At 32.7% G+C, this 15,525-nt stretch overlaps 4 protein-coding genes across 4 annotated transcripts; 1 reads left to right on the top strand and 3 right to left on the bottom strand.

The window, feature by feature from the left end:
* Positions 1–241: 241 nt before the first annotated feature.
* Positions 242–6,543, bottom strand: wdr91 (WD40 repeat-containing protein; the record flags this gene model as incomplete). Its single annotated transcript, XM_004357624.1, has 13 exons — positions 242–394; positions 468–736; positions 813–1,125; positions 1,217–1,596; positions 1,657–1,947; positions 2,037–2,159; positions 2,231–2,484; positions 2,718–2,743; positions 2,973–4,598; positions 4,696–5,047; positions 5,141–5,972; positions 6,065–6,266; positions 6,400–6,543. 13 exons carry the CDS (start codon positions 6,541–6,543, stop codon positions 242–244), a joined length of 4,965 nt encoding a protein of 1,654 aa, XP_004357681.1.
* A 532-nt stretch (positions 6,544–7,075) lies between these two features.
* DFA_02198 (O-sialoglycoprotein endopeptidase) lies at positions 7,076–8,602 on the top strand (the record flags this gene model as incomplete). Its single annotated transcript, XM_004357625.1, has 1 exon — positions 7,076–8,602. The coding sequence occupies one exon, from the start codon at positions 7,076–7,078 to the stop codon at positions 8,600–8,602; it is 1,527 nt and encodes a 508-aa protein (XP_004357682.1).
* Positions 8,603–8,924: 322 nt separating this feature from the next.
* Positions 8,925–9,977, bottom strand: ranA (GTP-binding nuclear protein Ran; the record flags this gene model as incomplete). Its single annotated transcript, XM_004357626.1, has 3 exons — positions 8,925–9,333; positions 9,469–9,586; positions 9,857–9,977. The coding sequence occupies 3 exons, from the start codon at positions 9,975–9,977 to the stop codon at positions 8,925–8,927; spliced, it is 648 nt and encodes a 215-aa protein (XP_004357683.1).
* A 273-nt stretch (positions 9,978–10,250) lies between these two features.
* Positions 10,251–15,095, bottom strand: med14 (putative mediator complex subunit 14; the record flags this gene model as incomplete). The annotated part of the gene is made up of 10 exons (XM_004357627.1): positions 10,251–10,957; positions 11,037–11,154; positions 11,223–11,526; positions 11,608–12,038; positions 12,117–12,290; positions 12,370–13,143; positions 13,224–13,625; positions 13,688–14,217; positions 14,299–14,596; positions 14,775–15,095. The coding sequence occupies 10 exons, from the start codon at positions 15,093–15,095 to the stop codon at positions 10,251–10,253; spliced, it is 4,059 nt and encodes a 1,352-aa protein (XP_004357684.1).
* Positions 15,096–15,525: the final 430 nt, after the last annotated feature.

Consider the following 15,525-nt stretch of genomic DNA (forward strand, 5'->3'; position numbering starts at 1 on the left):
TAATCACGATCAAAAACAAGTGTTGGAATCAAAAGATTATATTTTAACGATTAAATCTTCTCTGCCCTCTACTTCTTCTTCTTCTTCCTCCTCCTCTTCTTCCTCTTCTTCCTCTTCTTCCTCTTCTTCTTCTTCTTCTTCTGTTTCTTCTCCTAATCACTTGCTGCATGCAACAACATTAAAATCGAGAAAAGAATAAAAATACAAAAACCACTTGTTCTTTTATTGCTATAAGAATCATTTAAATTGGGTTTGTCGTGTGTTTTAATTTGGTCAACTTAACATCGTGATCCAAGGAGCCCGTAACTAACCAATTAGAATTTGGATGCCAATCTACAGCCACAACAGGACCAGAGTGGCCTGATATTTGTCCTACTGGATTACTATTATCAATCTTTTAGGATGGAAAAGAATTTTTTAGTTGGGCAGTTTTAAAAATTATTATTTTTCTTTTTTTTTTTGCATACATTGTAAATTAAAGCATATTTTGAATTTGATCCAACCGCAAACGAGGTTCCCTCTGGATTGAATGCAATCTTTGTAGTTCTGTGAATGTCGGTGGGGAAACCAGGGTACTCATACTCCTTTTCTGGTTTTCCCATTGTATGTATATTCCATTGTGATAGCTTGCTGTCCTTGCCAATTGTAAACAACTTGTGATCAGAGAAAAACTGAACAGATATAATCTCATTACTGTGAGCTTGCCATCCACCAATTGGAGACCCACTTTTTATATCTAAAAGGTAAATAGGAGGAGATTAGAAAAAATGATGATTTTGTTTTAAAATGATTTCATTCTATTTTTTACGTACCAAAAATTCTAACTGTTCCATCAACACAACCAGTGGCCAACAAAGTTCCATTATTATTAAAAGACATTGAATTAATGATTGCATTCGATGAGGATAATCTATCTTCAATTTTCAGTGTTCTAAAGTTCCATGTATTTACCACCCCATCTGTTCGGGAATTGTTTGTTGACGAGGAAGCAAATGAATTGCCATTAGGATTACATACAATGTCTTCAACTCGAGGGTAGTCGGCAGAGGTATTAATATCTCCCACTGCCTTGTCTGTTGTTGAATTCCATAACTTGATTTTAGAATCTGTTGTTCCACATAGTAACTATAAATAATTGAAATGGGGGGGGGGGGGGGGGGGGGGGTTAGAACAATATAAAGTCATTTGTTTATAGCAGCAATAGTTGAAAATGTACCAATTTAGTTTTGTTTTCCCATTCCAATGAAATAACTTCTGATAAGCAATAAATGGTTGTATGTCTTGTAAAACCATCTACATTTGATATTCTGACAGTTCCATCAACCGAACTGCTTGCAATTTTTGACCCATTTGAAGAGAATTTACATCTTGTTATGGCTGTGGTATGAGATGTGCATGCTTCTTGAGATTCAATAGTATAGGATGACTCACCACCTCCAGTGTTGGCAGAGATTAATGATGGGTTCAAAGATATCTTTTGATTTCTTTTCCCAAGATCATCCATTTCAGTCATTTCAAATGAAGATGTTGGGTTAGATAAGGCTTGAACAGATCTTCTTGATCTTACTGATCCAATTACTACTTTATCATCTTCATCTAAATTGATATTAAGGTTAGCATTGATTATTACTTTGATTTTTCAAATTTTGACAATACCATTACTAACTGTTGAGGATTGTAATTTTTGTTGCATTGTAGGTGAAAGTGATTGGTCCAACTTTGCAGTATTTGAAGACTCTGTTCTTCTGCCTCTTGAAAATTGACTGTGGTCTGCCTTTTCTTCAGATGAAGAACCCTTTTCTTTTACCAAATCTCTTCTTGACTGATACTCCAATTTGTCGACCAATGACCTTAATTCTTCGTTTTGATTTATCAAACTTTCAACTTGTGATTCCAATCGCTTTCTGTTTTGTCTTTCAAGATTAAATTGTAGTATTTTTGGTAATGCTGCAAAAATGTGATTGTGATTAATATTAAATATAATTTAAATTGTCTCTTTACAGGTTTGTTAGAGAGAGAGATGAATGGATATTTACGAATATTTTTAAATATAGTTGATAGAAAATTTCGAAGACTTAGGGAAAATGCCTCTGACCAACCCTTGGAAAAGTAAACCTCAAATGCTGGATCAAAATGTGGAGTTTTAAGATATGGTAGTGCTAAAGATATTTATGATGATAATGGTAAATAAATATTTCAAAAACAACAATAACTAAATAAAACTACGTACCAAACCAATGCTTCCACTCTGGATCTTTAATTAATTCAGAGCTATAGATATCGAAAAACTCTCTAACCTTGTCCAATTTCCCACTATTAACAGCAGAGACTAGATAGTATTTCTTGAGAGAGTCTGAAAGCTTTTTAATGGTTGCAGAGAAATCTTGCCTGTTGACACTGCTATTGTTGTTGTTACTATTGTTGTTTGTTGTAGATGATGATGATGTAGATGATTTAAATCCATAATGAGTGTTATAATCTATTCTATTGAAAAATGTAGAATCGAGAAAGTTCCACAGCTCTATTAGGTGTTGTATGTCATAGTTGTTGATATATATATTGATCTGCTCTAATATCTTGTCCACCTGAAATCCCTTTAACTTATCACTCTTCTTTTCAGCTGAAAAGTAATGATTGGTTTGTGTAAACCCTCTAAATACAAGGTATTCTTTTACCAATTCATCAATATAACTAATTGATAAATGATTCATCTTTACTTTGCTATGCGGCGATATATATGTATCTAAATAAATTGGATGATGTTGTGCAGTGTATCAAAAAAAAAAAAAAAAAATCGAATATTGAAAATATTTTCTAAAGACAAGTCTGGTCCAGACCAGAAAAGTATACAACTAGTCGATAGTATTAAAAGTATTTTTTTTTATTTATTGTTTATTGAGGAAAACATTTTTCTTTGGTGTTGGGGCAATTGCTATTATTATAAATCAGAGAGGTGGTTCTTTTTAATTTACGAATTTTGGACAACCTTGTTGGATAGCGTTTTGAGAGGTTGCTGGAAGAGAAGCCCATTTGCCTTGGAGAGCAGACTTGATGAGTTGGTAGGTTTCAGAAAGTTTAACCTTGGTTTCTTCGGTCAAGTGGGGCAAAGATTGTTCGAAAATGTTGTAGACAGCAGGTACTCTTTCAAAAGTAACACCAAAAGTTTGTTCGGGGTACATTTTAAGGATCTCAATAAGATTTTCGGTACAAGAGGCAGATTCAGTCTCGTCAGTGATTGGAAGTTGAGAGAGCCACAATGGAACGATTTGGTTGGCGTGACCACTTAATTGTGGTTGATAACGAACGAATCTTCCAATTGCAGAGATTGCATTTTCAGTAGCCGTTATATTATCTTCATTCTTGGAGTTTGGACTAGAGATAAGTTTGTTAAGTCCCTGTAAGGATTGGATCAAGAATGGCTCGAATTGTTGGAGGGCAGTTTGTGAAGCAATACCCAATCCATATGAAGCGGCGTGACGTACGGTAGCGTCGTTACTACCAAGAGAGCTGATCATTGGTGGAATGACGTGAGTGTAAAGGTTGATGGCTTGTTTACCACCAAATTCGCAGAAATCGTCCAACAAACACAACATGGATGCTTGTACAGATTTCTCTTCAGAGTTGTCGTTGATCTTATTCAATACATTGGAGAGGATATCAGTGGCGATGGTTGGGATTGTGTTTTCCTTGTTCATTCTGATGAGGTCACCAATCATACCAGTGGCGCTACTGTAGGCATCGAGGATGTAATCGATTTCACCACCGTTTTGTGGATCATCATCTTCTTCATCTACATCGTTTTGTAAATCTTCCTTGAGTTCATCCAAATTTTCAATGACGACGATATAGGCAGTGACAATCGATTTGATTTGATCTTGGTTGAGTGTCTTTTCTCCCATGGCAATGATAAGATCACTGACATGTCTGAGCTTGGTAGAGATGATTTCAGAATTGGTTTCAGTGTTTGTAGATTCTAAAAGTCTCTTGAGGAGCATTTGGAAGAGTGTAGCAGTATCGCTACTGGTGATGGTGGTTTTGGCAATACAGATTGATAAAAGATTTGGAACGAGGGCAGCTGCGTTTGCTCTAATCTCTTCATTGAATTCATAGTCGAGAAGTTTGAGGACTGGTTCGATTAATTCTGGCAAGTATGAAAACATCATATCTTGTAAAATGTCGGCGTAGAAAGTTAACAATGAGAGAGCCAAAGCCTTGTTGTCCATGGCCATAACACCAACTTCAGAGATTTGATGTTCAAATTCATCTTCGTCGGTGATAATCTCTACCTTGGCCTTGACAGCATTGATAAGAGGCTGCATTGTGAAATTGAGGTATTGTGCAAATTCCTTGCCAAGACATTGACAGAATCTAGTACAAGCTCTGAGGAAAAAGTCAATTTGAGGGTCATCTGATTCAAATGCTGGTCTCTTGCTCATATATTCCATAAAGAGTTTGAGATCACCTGCAAACATTTCTTTGCCAACTGCAAGACCAATAAGACTGAGTGCTTCCATTGCACGTCCACGGAGCGCTCTAGTTTCTTTGGTGGTACTAGAATCCAATTTTTGAAGAATAAATGGAACAAATTGTTGATAGTACTAAGTGAGTGGAAAAATAATATTGAATATTAATATAACATGTCGACGACATCAATCCATCAGATTCTGCTGGTATTTAAAATATTTGTGTACATACTGGCTTGAATTGATCACCAATAACTTCAACAACTGATGAGAAAGCACATAGAGCATTTTCAGCAACAAAGTAATGTGGAGAATTGAGAAGTGGAAGAAGAGCAGTAAAGAGATCACTAGTGACTGGTTCAACCATGGTCTTTTCAGATTCCTCCAAGAATGAAGTAATAAAGAGACATGCTACACCTTGTACACGGGGGTTTGGATCTCTAATAATATGACCGAGTGCTGCAAACAACTGTTTGTGGTGAACTCTGAGATCATCACCATAATCTGTTGACATTTGTCCCAAACAAAAGAACAAAGCCCATCTTACTCTTGGGTTTGGATCATTTACAGTTACTAAAATTTCACTAAAATTAATTAATAAAAAAGAAAAAGTTTGAAATGTAAGTTTGTTGTTGTTGTTTTTAATATGATTCTTTTTTTTTTTTTTTTTTTCTTACTTTAATAATGGACCAAGATGCTTTGATAATTGATCCTTTAAACCTTCACCAATCATTGTTAAACTGAGTAAAGCAGCATATTTGTGATTCCAATGTGGAGATTTGATGAGTTTTGGAATAAATTCAATGATGATTGGGGCCAAAGCCTTTCCGAGACAATTTGCCAAACGATCGAAACCTTCTTGTGCAACATCGGCGTTTGTATTTTCTTCAGCCTCGTTTCTGTCGGTTTCTTTGCTGTTCCAAGTGTTGATATCGATTTCATCGACTTCAGACAACCATTTGTACATGAGTTCGACGAGACCATTGAGATGACCGAGGTTCTTTTTCCAGGCAGAGGCTCTTTTTTCGGCAAGCACCATAAAGAACTCAAATACATAGTGTCTAGTGTCATCTTCGGCGGTTTCATCAACCAAAATTTTGAAAAAAGTTTCAATCACAAGTGGAATGTGGTTTCTGAACCATTGTGGTTTGATTTCACAGATGGCAATAAATATATAGATGGCTTCTTGGGCACCCTTTTCTTGATGTGCCTCAACGGCGGCAGTGATGGTTCTCAACATGGTTGGGAGTAGTGGTTGGAAGATGGCAGAATCGATTTCTGGGATTGAAAGGAATTGAATGATTGCCTTTAATGAAGCAATTCGAACCATCAAACTTTGATCATTAAGACCCTTATCCATAAGTTGCTTGAACAATTCGATACTAGAGGCAATTTGTGGTCCCAAAAAAGGTACAATTTGTCCAATAATTAAATAACTTGTCTCTCTAAGAGCCTCGTTTGCACATGTGGCAGCATTAATTAAAAATGGAATTAAATCTCCCCATTGTCCTAAATAAATAAATAAAAAGAAAATAATGTTAAAAGGAATGAGTATTGGTTGTTTTGTTTGTTTGATTTCTTTTTTTTTTTTTTTTACTTACCCTTGATGATTAATTCAGGTGCCATCGAAGCAATGATATCGACAATCTTGTGTCTAATACTTGCTGATTGTTCAACTTGAACAGCATTAAGTAATTCAATCTTTAATGTATTTTTAGTGTCGCCTGATAATTTTTCCCACAATGATTTCTTGTGATCAGGCGATACAAGTGGACGAATCAATACTGATGCATACTCTTTTAGCTAAAAGAGTATAAAAGAAAAAAAAAAAAAAAATATGATTCTATTATTAATAATCTTTAAGAGTCCCTATGTAGTCTTTTAGTTTTGTTTGGTTGGATTAGTAATACTGTACAGTTTTATCGTCACATTTTACTGTAAGGAATAATAAGCAAGGAATCAATTGATTTGGTTGTTCCTTAAAGGCATTGAATCTTTCCTCTGCTTTCTTGATAGTCTCAGTGTCGCCACTTGCTAAAGCACGAATGATTTGGATGAATTCTTGTGGGATATGCTCCATTTTCGACTGTGTTTTACTGTCTTTTGTTCTGCTGCTGCTGCTGCTATATATATATATATAGTTTATGTTGTTGGGTATAGTAAAATATATATAACTATTGACTATATCTTGACTAACTCGACTGGTGACAAAGTTGAAGAAAGAGAGGAGAAGGAAGCAAAGAGTGATAAAAAAAAAAAAGCTCGTCGATAAAGTTTGTCAGCCAACGAAAAAAAAAAAAAAATTACAAAAAAAAAAGGGTCAATGAAAAAAAAAAAAGCTCCTTGTTAAGAAACCGAACGATGTTCAAAGTAACTAAACAAACGACAAACAAATTAATTAATGTCTATACAAAAGTATTAGCTATGATAGTATCATAGTATATTTAAATATATATATATATATATATTCCAAGGATGATTTTTTTTAAAAACTACTTAAAAAAATTTCAAAAAGAGGAAAAAAAAAAAAAACTTTGGTACAACCCTCCTGTTCAATTTTAGTATTATATTAGTTACTAAATTGTGATTCAATGATGATGATTTCAAATTATATGAGAAGAACAACATGTTCTTCCCAAAGACTTTCTTTAATAAGATCGTCCCATTACACAACAACAACAACAACAACATCAAAGTCAATGAAAGAAAAGATTGTTATGGGTATAGAAACAAGTTGTGATGATACTAGTGTTGCCATTGTCAAAGGAGATAGAACCATTCTATCACAATGTGATATTGCACAATGGGATATTCATCGAAAGTTTGGTGGCATTGTACCAAAGTTGGCAAAGGAATCACATGAAAAGAATATAGATCGTGCAATAGAATGTGCATTAAAAGATGCAAACAAGAGCATAGAAGAAATAGATGCAATTGCTGTTACAATGGGTCCTGGTATTGCATTTTCTTTGGATGTTGGTTTGGAAAAGGCAAGACAATTGGCAAAGAAACATTCTATACCATTCCTTGGTGTAAATCATCTCGAGGGTCATTGTCTTACTTGTAGACTCTCTGATGAAGGTGCTCACGTTCAATTTCCATTTTTGGTTCTTCTTGTTAGTGGTGGTCATACTCAATTGTTGATTTGTCATGCTGTTGGACAATACACTCAAATTGGTAATACTTTGGACGACTCTGTGGGTGAGGCTCTCGATAAGGCCGCACGTCTTCTTGGTTGTGAATTTGGTGAATTACACGATGGAGAAAAACTATACAAGAATATACACGGAGGTGAAGCAATAGAAATATTGGCAAAAAAAGGAAATCACAAAGGATATACACTACCAATCCCAATGGTATCATCTTTAAACTGTGATTTTTCTTTTTCTGGTCTAAAAAGTCATTTAAAAAAAACAATAGACTCTTTAAAAGAAAAAAATCAACAACAACAACAACAACAACAACAACAAGAAGAACAAGACAATACAACAAATGACAACAAACTACAGTTGGTTGGAGGTTTGACAAATCAACAAAGATATGATCTAGCTGCATCCTTTCAGTTTACTGTATTTATGCACCTAGTTAAAAAGACTGAACGTGCCTTTGATTGGTATATACATAATACCAACAAAACAATCTCTCAAGCTACCTCTGTTCCTTCAAAAAAATCAAAATCATCTAATCAAAATAATAATCAAAATAATAATAATAATAATAATCAAAATAATGGATCACATGGAGATGTTTTATTATCTCCACCTACATGTTTGGTAGTTACTGGAGGAGTATCAAAAAATCAAATGCTTAGAAAATTTTATCAAGAGATATCTAGCTTTTATAAACTCCCTGTGGTGTTTCCCAATCCATCACTGTGTACTGACAATGGAGCAATGATAGCGTGGGCAGGTATTGAAATGCTCAAAGAAGATCTTAATATTGATCCAGATGATGCCTTTTATATTCCTGTTTGGCCACTAGACCCATCACCACCAACACTTTTTGCAACCAACCTCACAAACGAAACTATTAATCAGAGAAAGAAATGGTTCACTGATACTGTAGAAAAATATAGCCCTACTGGCCAACTTCCTTTACCCTTGAAACAAAAATTACAACAAAACAACAACAAGAAATAATAAAAACTTTGGATAGAGGTTGAAAAGATCTTTATTTGTTCAACAATTAAATGGAATTTTTACAATCTAGTTCAGCACCTCTATTGTATAGTTGGACAGATATAAGGTTGATTTCCTTGTGGATAACCTTTTTTTTTTTTTTCTTTTTTTTTTTTTTATAAACCTTTATATATATATATATAACAAACTATTTGGTTACGTTGATTAAAAAATTGGGGGGTTTGTATTATTATTTAGATTATTATTAATTATTATTATTATTATTATTTAATTATTATTATTGTTTCATTATTATTATTGTTTAATATTATTTTGGATTGTTTTAGAACTCTTCATCTTCTGGAATTGGGCAAGCAGCAGCCTTGGTGACTTGTTCTTCGTATTGATTCATCAAAGTACGGTCAATTTCAACTTCAGCTGGTTTGAGGTTTGGAGCTTGAACCAAGGTGACAGTCTTGTTACCGAGGAGCTTGGAGGTTAACCAAATGAATGGCTTTTCGAAATTGTAGTTTGACTTGGCTGAAACATCATAGTATGATGAGTTGAAACGACGATGGAAATGGATTTGTGATGGCTTGACCTTACGATCCTTGACATCGACCTTGTTACCACACAAAACGATTGGGATGTTTTCGCAAACTCTGGTTAAATCATTGTGCCAGTTTGGACAATTCTTGTATGAAACACGTGATGTGACATCAAACATAATGATGGCACATTGACCTTGAATACTAGTATAGTAGAAAGAAAGGAAAAATTTTAGTAACGAAAAAAAAAAAAAAAAAATTTTGCTTTCGTCTTTCCCTCCAAAAATGAACAAGAGAGAGGAGACGAAAGAGAGTTGGTGTTTGTGTCCTACTACATACTAGTAACCATCTCTGAGACCACCGAATCTTTCTTGACCAGCAGTGTCCCAAATATTGAATGTAATCTTTCCAAAGTTTGTAAAGAAAGTGAGTGGATGAACAGCTACACCCAAAGTTGCTATTATTATTATTATTATTATTTGTTACATAAAGGTGTTTGTATAAATGTAATAAGATGATTTCAATATTAGTTATTGTTATTGTTTGTTGTAATCTTCTTGTTGTTGTTGTTGTTTGACATTTGATGTTTAAAATATTGATGTTTAAAATCAATAAATATATACAAACAAATTATTTAATTATTGATTTTAAAACTAACTTGCCAATGATTTGTACAAACAGTCTCTATCTGTCTCTGCTGTTTAGTTCTATTTAGTTTGATACATACGAATATATCTTGATTCGAATTCACCGGTCAAATGACGCTTGACAAAAGTAGTCTTACCGACACCTCCGTCACCTACTAATACTAATTTGATTGGATCAGATGAAGTTTGAGTTTCAGCCATTTCTGTTATGAGGATATAGTTAGAATGTTGTAAAAGAAGGATACAAAGTTTATGTCTCTAAATACCTGTATATTATAAAGATTTATCACAAAGTGAAGAAAAAGGATACAAGATACGGACTGCTTTTAAAGCGGGGTATGTTTTGGTGAACAAAAAGAAAAAATGCTCGTGACTTTTTTTGAATTTTTTTTTGAATTTTTCTCGTATTGAAGAAAGTTCTCGTTTTTTTTTTTGTGAACATATTCTATTATTGTCAACTTTTAATAACTTTATTTAGGTGATAACAGAAGTAAGTGGAGCATTGAATGTCGGTTGTGTTGGTAAAGAGACGTTGTTGATGGGTATAGTCACAGATTGAGGGTTTGTAACAACAGGGATTGAAGTTGTAGAAGTTGTCGTGGTTGTTGTTGTTGTTGGGAATAAATGATCAATATGATATGATAATTTCTGACAAAACATATAGAGAGGAGCCTGTGATGATTTTAAAGAGTTTGTAAAATCAACCAAATCTGTAAGATTATTAATGGCCATCATCTTTTTGTTTTGCGATTCTCCAGTTGGTGGCTGTTGTTGTTGTTGTTGTTGTTCGGCATTGATAGAGGTTGGCATGGTTTTGTTCCAATATCTAACGGTTGCATTTTGGTAATCATACAACAATGGAAAATCGACATAGATCTCTTGTTGTTTGGAAAAGAATCTAACGATCAACATTAATATTTGTCTGTCTTTTAGGTGAATCAGTGCTTCTCTGGGGTGCAAATTGGATGTATTCAAAAGTAATTCCATATTATACTTTGGTTTGTTATCTTCTGGTTCATTGATACCACTTCTTATAATTTTACACAACTCTATCCATACTTTTATGGGAAGTGTAAAGAAATTAACAAGAGATATAATGGTTTGCGTTCTGTATGAAAGTTGAGTATTCTTTTTGAAAAATATAGATAATGTATCCAGTTCAAACTTGCTTGGTGATGAATCTATTTAAACAAATTGTGTTAGAATATAGTAGTAGTGTACTCGATTAAATGATCATAAACCCGAATTATTTATATTTACCTGGTCTAGTATTTGTAGCTTCCATATCTACTTGGATGTATTCCCTGACTTGTACAATGACCGATACATTCTCATTTACAAATTTTAATTGATTTGGTGCATATTGAGCATCTTTGTACTAAAAAAATAAAATTAATGTTAGTCATCAATGTTGTTCAATCGCAAAGAATTAATAAAAAAACATACATGATTTTTAATAAGACTAGCAAAATTCTTTACAAGATAATGATAGTTTAAAAAGCAAAGTATGTTGTGTACGGTTGATTTGAGGGTTTTCAAAGGGACCAACCAAGAGGTACGTTGTCCCAATGGATTGTCCATTGATGGATGTCCAAGTCTTTGTTCCATAACTTGGTGGAGAGATGGTATTGGTGACAGTAGTTTCTTTTGTGTTTGCGATTGTTGTGAACTCAAGAGACTGGCCGTTGAGAAATAGGCATCTTCTACAATACAATGTTCTGTTGTCACTGCTCTAACATCAAGTGCGTGTCTAAAATAAAAAAAAAAAAAAAAAAAAGATGGTTAAAAAGGAAAGAGGAGAAAAAAAAAAGAATAATACCAATATACTTACTGGTTTCTATAAACCAATCTAATATGAGTACTGTTTCGAGGTATAATAACGGTCTCTAGTGGTGGGAAATAGGTGGTTGTGGATGGATATATGAGAGATTGTACGGCATATACCATTTCATTTGATATTGCAATCGAATTTAGAAAATTGAGGATAGAATTTGGTGTTTGATCATTGATTTTGGTTGCCATTGTTGGTGGAGCAGAGGTGGTTGGTGTGGTATTTGAAGGTGAGGTGTTGGCGGTATTATTATTATTATTTGTCGTAGTAATAGTTGTTATTGTTGTATTGGTTGAAATGGTATTGTTATAATTTAGAATTCTCTCATAAAATGGAACCAAGGGATTAACAAATGGTTGGTATTCAATTGAATAGTTTTTGCTTTGATTCACATAAATTCGAATGGTATGCTTTAAATCATTTGGTGTATTCTAATAAATCAATCAAAGATTAGTTATTTTGATCAAAAGATATATATATATATATGTGTATATAAAATATTGACTTACAATATTTGTACAAGTTAATTTAAGTTCAAGGGGAGCTATGTGATCGATATGGAAGATTAAAGATAATTTTGGTGTCGAGTTTAATTGTTTAATCATTTGCATACTGAGAGAAAGCATCTTGTTAACCGATTGAATGTCATTTTGGAATGAATTTAGCCAATTGTTGTTGGAAAACTATAAATAAATAAAAAATAGATTATTATTATTAGTATGGCAATCAGTAATATACAAGAAGTGATTGGTGGATATTTACTGTAGAGTAGGTAAAAGTCCACAAACCTGACAAGGAATGACTAATATGGTCATTTTGTACAAATGATGCTGGGTGACGTTGTTGTTGGGTGGTATTGGATTGGTCTACTTGATCATTCATAAAAACAAGTGGTGATTTATCATAAAATGAAATTGTACAGTATTGTTGATGTGATTGATCACTGTCGTTGCCATAGAATGATAAATACATCTTGTTTGTTTGGATAACTGAATTGTTTGGTTGGTATAAAAAAGAAATAGTTTCGTGTTGCATTGATTCGGTAAGGGAGGAGGAAGAGGACGGTTGGGGAATAATGGTATGGGCAATGTTTTCTTTTGACAAGAGTAGAGAGGCTTGTAATATTTTGATTTTCTTCTTGGCACTCTCTACCAATCTATAAAGTATGTTGTTGATTTGTTTTTGAAATTTAGTGTTTTGTTCAGTTGTGTTGGATGGTTGTTGTTGAATGAGACTGGTTAGTTCTTCGTCACTGTCCATTTTAAATATCGTAGGTTGTGACGAGTTGTTATTGTTGTTATTATTGAATAAAAAGATGGACGGCGTAAATACAGATGAAGAGTTGGTAGTTGTTGATGTATTTTGAATGGTAACAAAGAGATAAAATATTTCGTTTTCATTTGAAAATCTAATGCAAATATATTGTCCATTTGATTCCAAAAGTGTTTGAATTAAAATATCATTTTGTATTGGTATCTTGTAAAAGCATTCCATTTCCATAAATACTGCAGCCTCTTCTATACATGATAATAATGACTTTATAGATTGGTTAATGATGTTAATGATATGATATGATATGATATGATTTCTTTTTTTTTTTTTTTTTTGTAACATACTTTTAATCTAAAGAAATTAACAATTGATTTAATTTCCATATTATCATTGTTCAATCTGGTCTCTAGATTTAATAATAAATCTCTATTTTTCAAGGTAGAGTGATAAAGAGTATATTTCCCGTTTTGAAAGTTTACAGAAACGTCCAAATGGTTATTACTTCCATATAGTTTAATGAAAAGGGTAGCTGCTAAACTTTCGTCATCTATCATTTGTTTTTGATCGGTCGACGAGACAACACTACTGTTTTCAAATCCACATGAACCAATTAATTTAATATCGTCAAAAGATTTTACTTGTTGTTTTAATCTTTCCTCATAGAGTATAACATTTAGTTTTTGTAATCTTAAATAACCATGTAATTCAATAGCGCTAAATAAAATATTTTCCAAATTTAATGATGCCTAAAAAAAACAATTTAAATAAATTTCTTTTCTCTTTTCTCTTTTTTTTTAATTGTACATACGACATTAAAAGTGTAGTTTGGGATATTTGGATGAGTTAGAGAGGGAACATGGGAAATAATTAATTTTTGAGTATCTGGGTCGATTGCAATCTTGATATAGATATTTGGTTTTTTGTGATCAAAAGTGTTTGCCAATTCCTCTGGTATCCAATAAAATACAGTGATCGATTGATCCTTGACATCTTTTCCAAATATGCATCTTGTACTATTCTTTAGGATTGTTTTTTTAAGATTTTCGCTTTGAGCACAAAGTATGCTCAGTTGCGATGATACGACGAGGTAGTGCAACATGTTGTGTAGTTCATAAAGTGGTTGATTACTAGTGACTATTCTCGCTTGTATTCTATCTTGAACTTGCTTCATTTTATCGTCATAAGCAACCTTGATGGGGCCTTCTCCCTCTCGATCTTTTTGAGAATAGATAAACAAGTTAAAGCTTAACAATATCCAATTAGATTTATCCGATCCACCGTCAATAGACAGAAAACATTCATATTCATTTTCAACCTTTATATGAGCTTTTCCATCCTCTAAAAAAAGTTTGAAAATTAAAAAAAATTAATATAACTTTTATACTAATAATAATAATAATGTTATCATTTTATACATACCAACTTTAATTGGATCAAATTCTTTTGGAATATCAAGAGTAAATAGTTTGTATCTCAAGATACTGTTTAATTTTTCAATAGTCGATTGAATTTGAGCTGGTAGAGGTGGGGCAGGGGGTAGTACCCTTTTAATATTGGTTGGCATTCTCTGATAACTACCTGTTGTCAAGACATCAATAGCAGTAGGTACATCATATATTGGTGCTCTAGCATTGATCATTGCATCCTTTGTCATCATTAAATGATCTGCAGCATCTCTAAAATAATTATCCTCTTTGTTTAACATTTCAATTATTTCCTAAATCAAAAAAAAAAAAAAAAAAAAAAAAAAGAGTTGTGTCAATCAATCAATCAATCAATCAATCAATCAATCAATCAATCAATCAATCAATCAATCAATCAATCAATCAATCAATCAATCAATCAATCAATTGCATTATTATTATGGTCAATATATTTGGATATACTAGACATACATTTGCTTTTGTTAGAGTAGAGACATGTTGTGACCATTTGAGTAGTACAAGTAGTTTTAGAAACTTTTCTCTTGTAGCATCTAAATAGTCAACCAATTGTTTCTTTCTCTCAATATCACTTTCTTTTGGTAGTCTCTCTGTCAACGACATTAGATTATTGTATGATTGTTCGACAAGTCTATGAATGACTACTGATAATGAAATGGTAGTGGTGTTGTTGGTTGTTGCTGCTGGCGTGGCAATAGGTAAGCCCGCTGTTGGAGAGGATGATGATCCTCCACTACCACCTGCAGCAGATGGCTGATGATTATGATCGTTCATTTATATTCAATAACAAAAGAGAGATAGATAGATAGATAGAGAGTAAAATTGTAATATATGTATGAAACCTGCTATAAGTGTTAAAATGCAATTGTGATCATCGTCATCAAAAAAAATAAATAAATATGTTTTATATTTTTTTTTTTTTTTTTTTTTAATTGTTAAAATTAGTCTCAGTAATGAGTACTCATTCATTTTATCTTTATACACAATCCCAAAACATATATATATAAATAATCCTACCAAAAATTTTAATTTAAAAAAATAAATAAAAATAAAAAAAAATAAAAAGAATCAAAAAAAAAAAAAACGAACGAGAATAACAAAAGAATTTCCTTCGTTTGTCTTCGGTTTACTAGTGATTATCACCTTATCTTTTTTTTTTTTATTCTATTCTATTCTTTATATATATTGATATAAAGCAATAACA

The sequence above is a fragment of the Cavenderia fasciculata genome (assembly GCF_000203815.1).
Source record: "Cavenderia fasciculata unplaced genomic scaffold Scf_Dfasci-G-b-126g04.f1-5, whole genome shotgun sequence".
Taxonomy (NCBI): domain Eukaryota; phylum Evosea; class Eumycetozoa; order Acytosteliales; family Cavenderiaceae; genus Cavenderia; species Cavenderia fasciculata.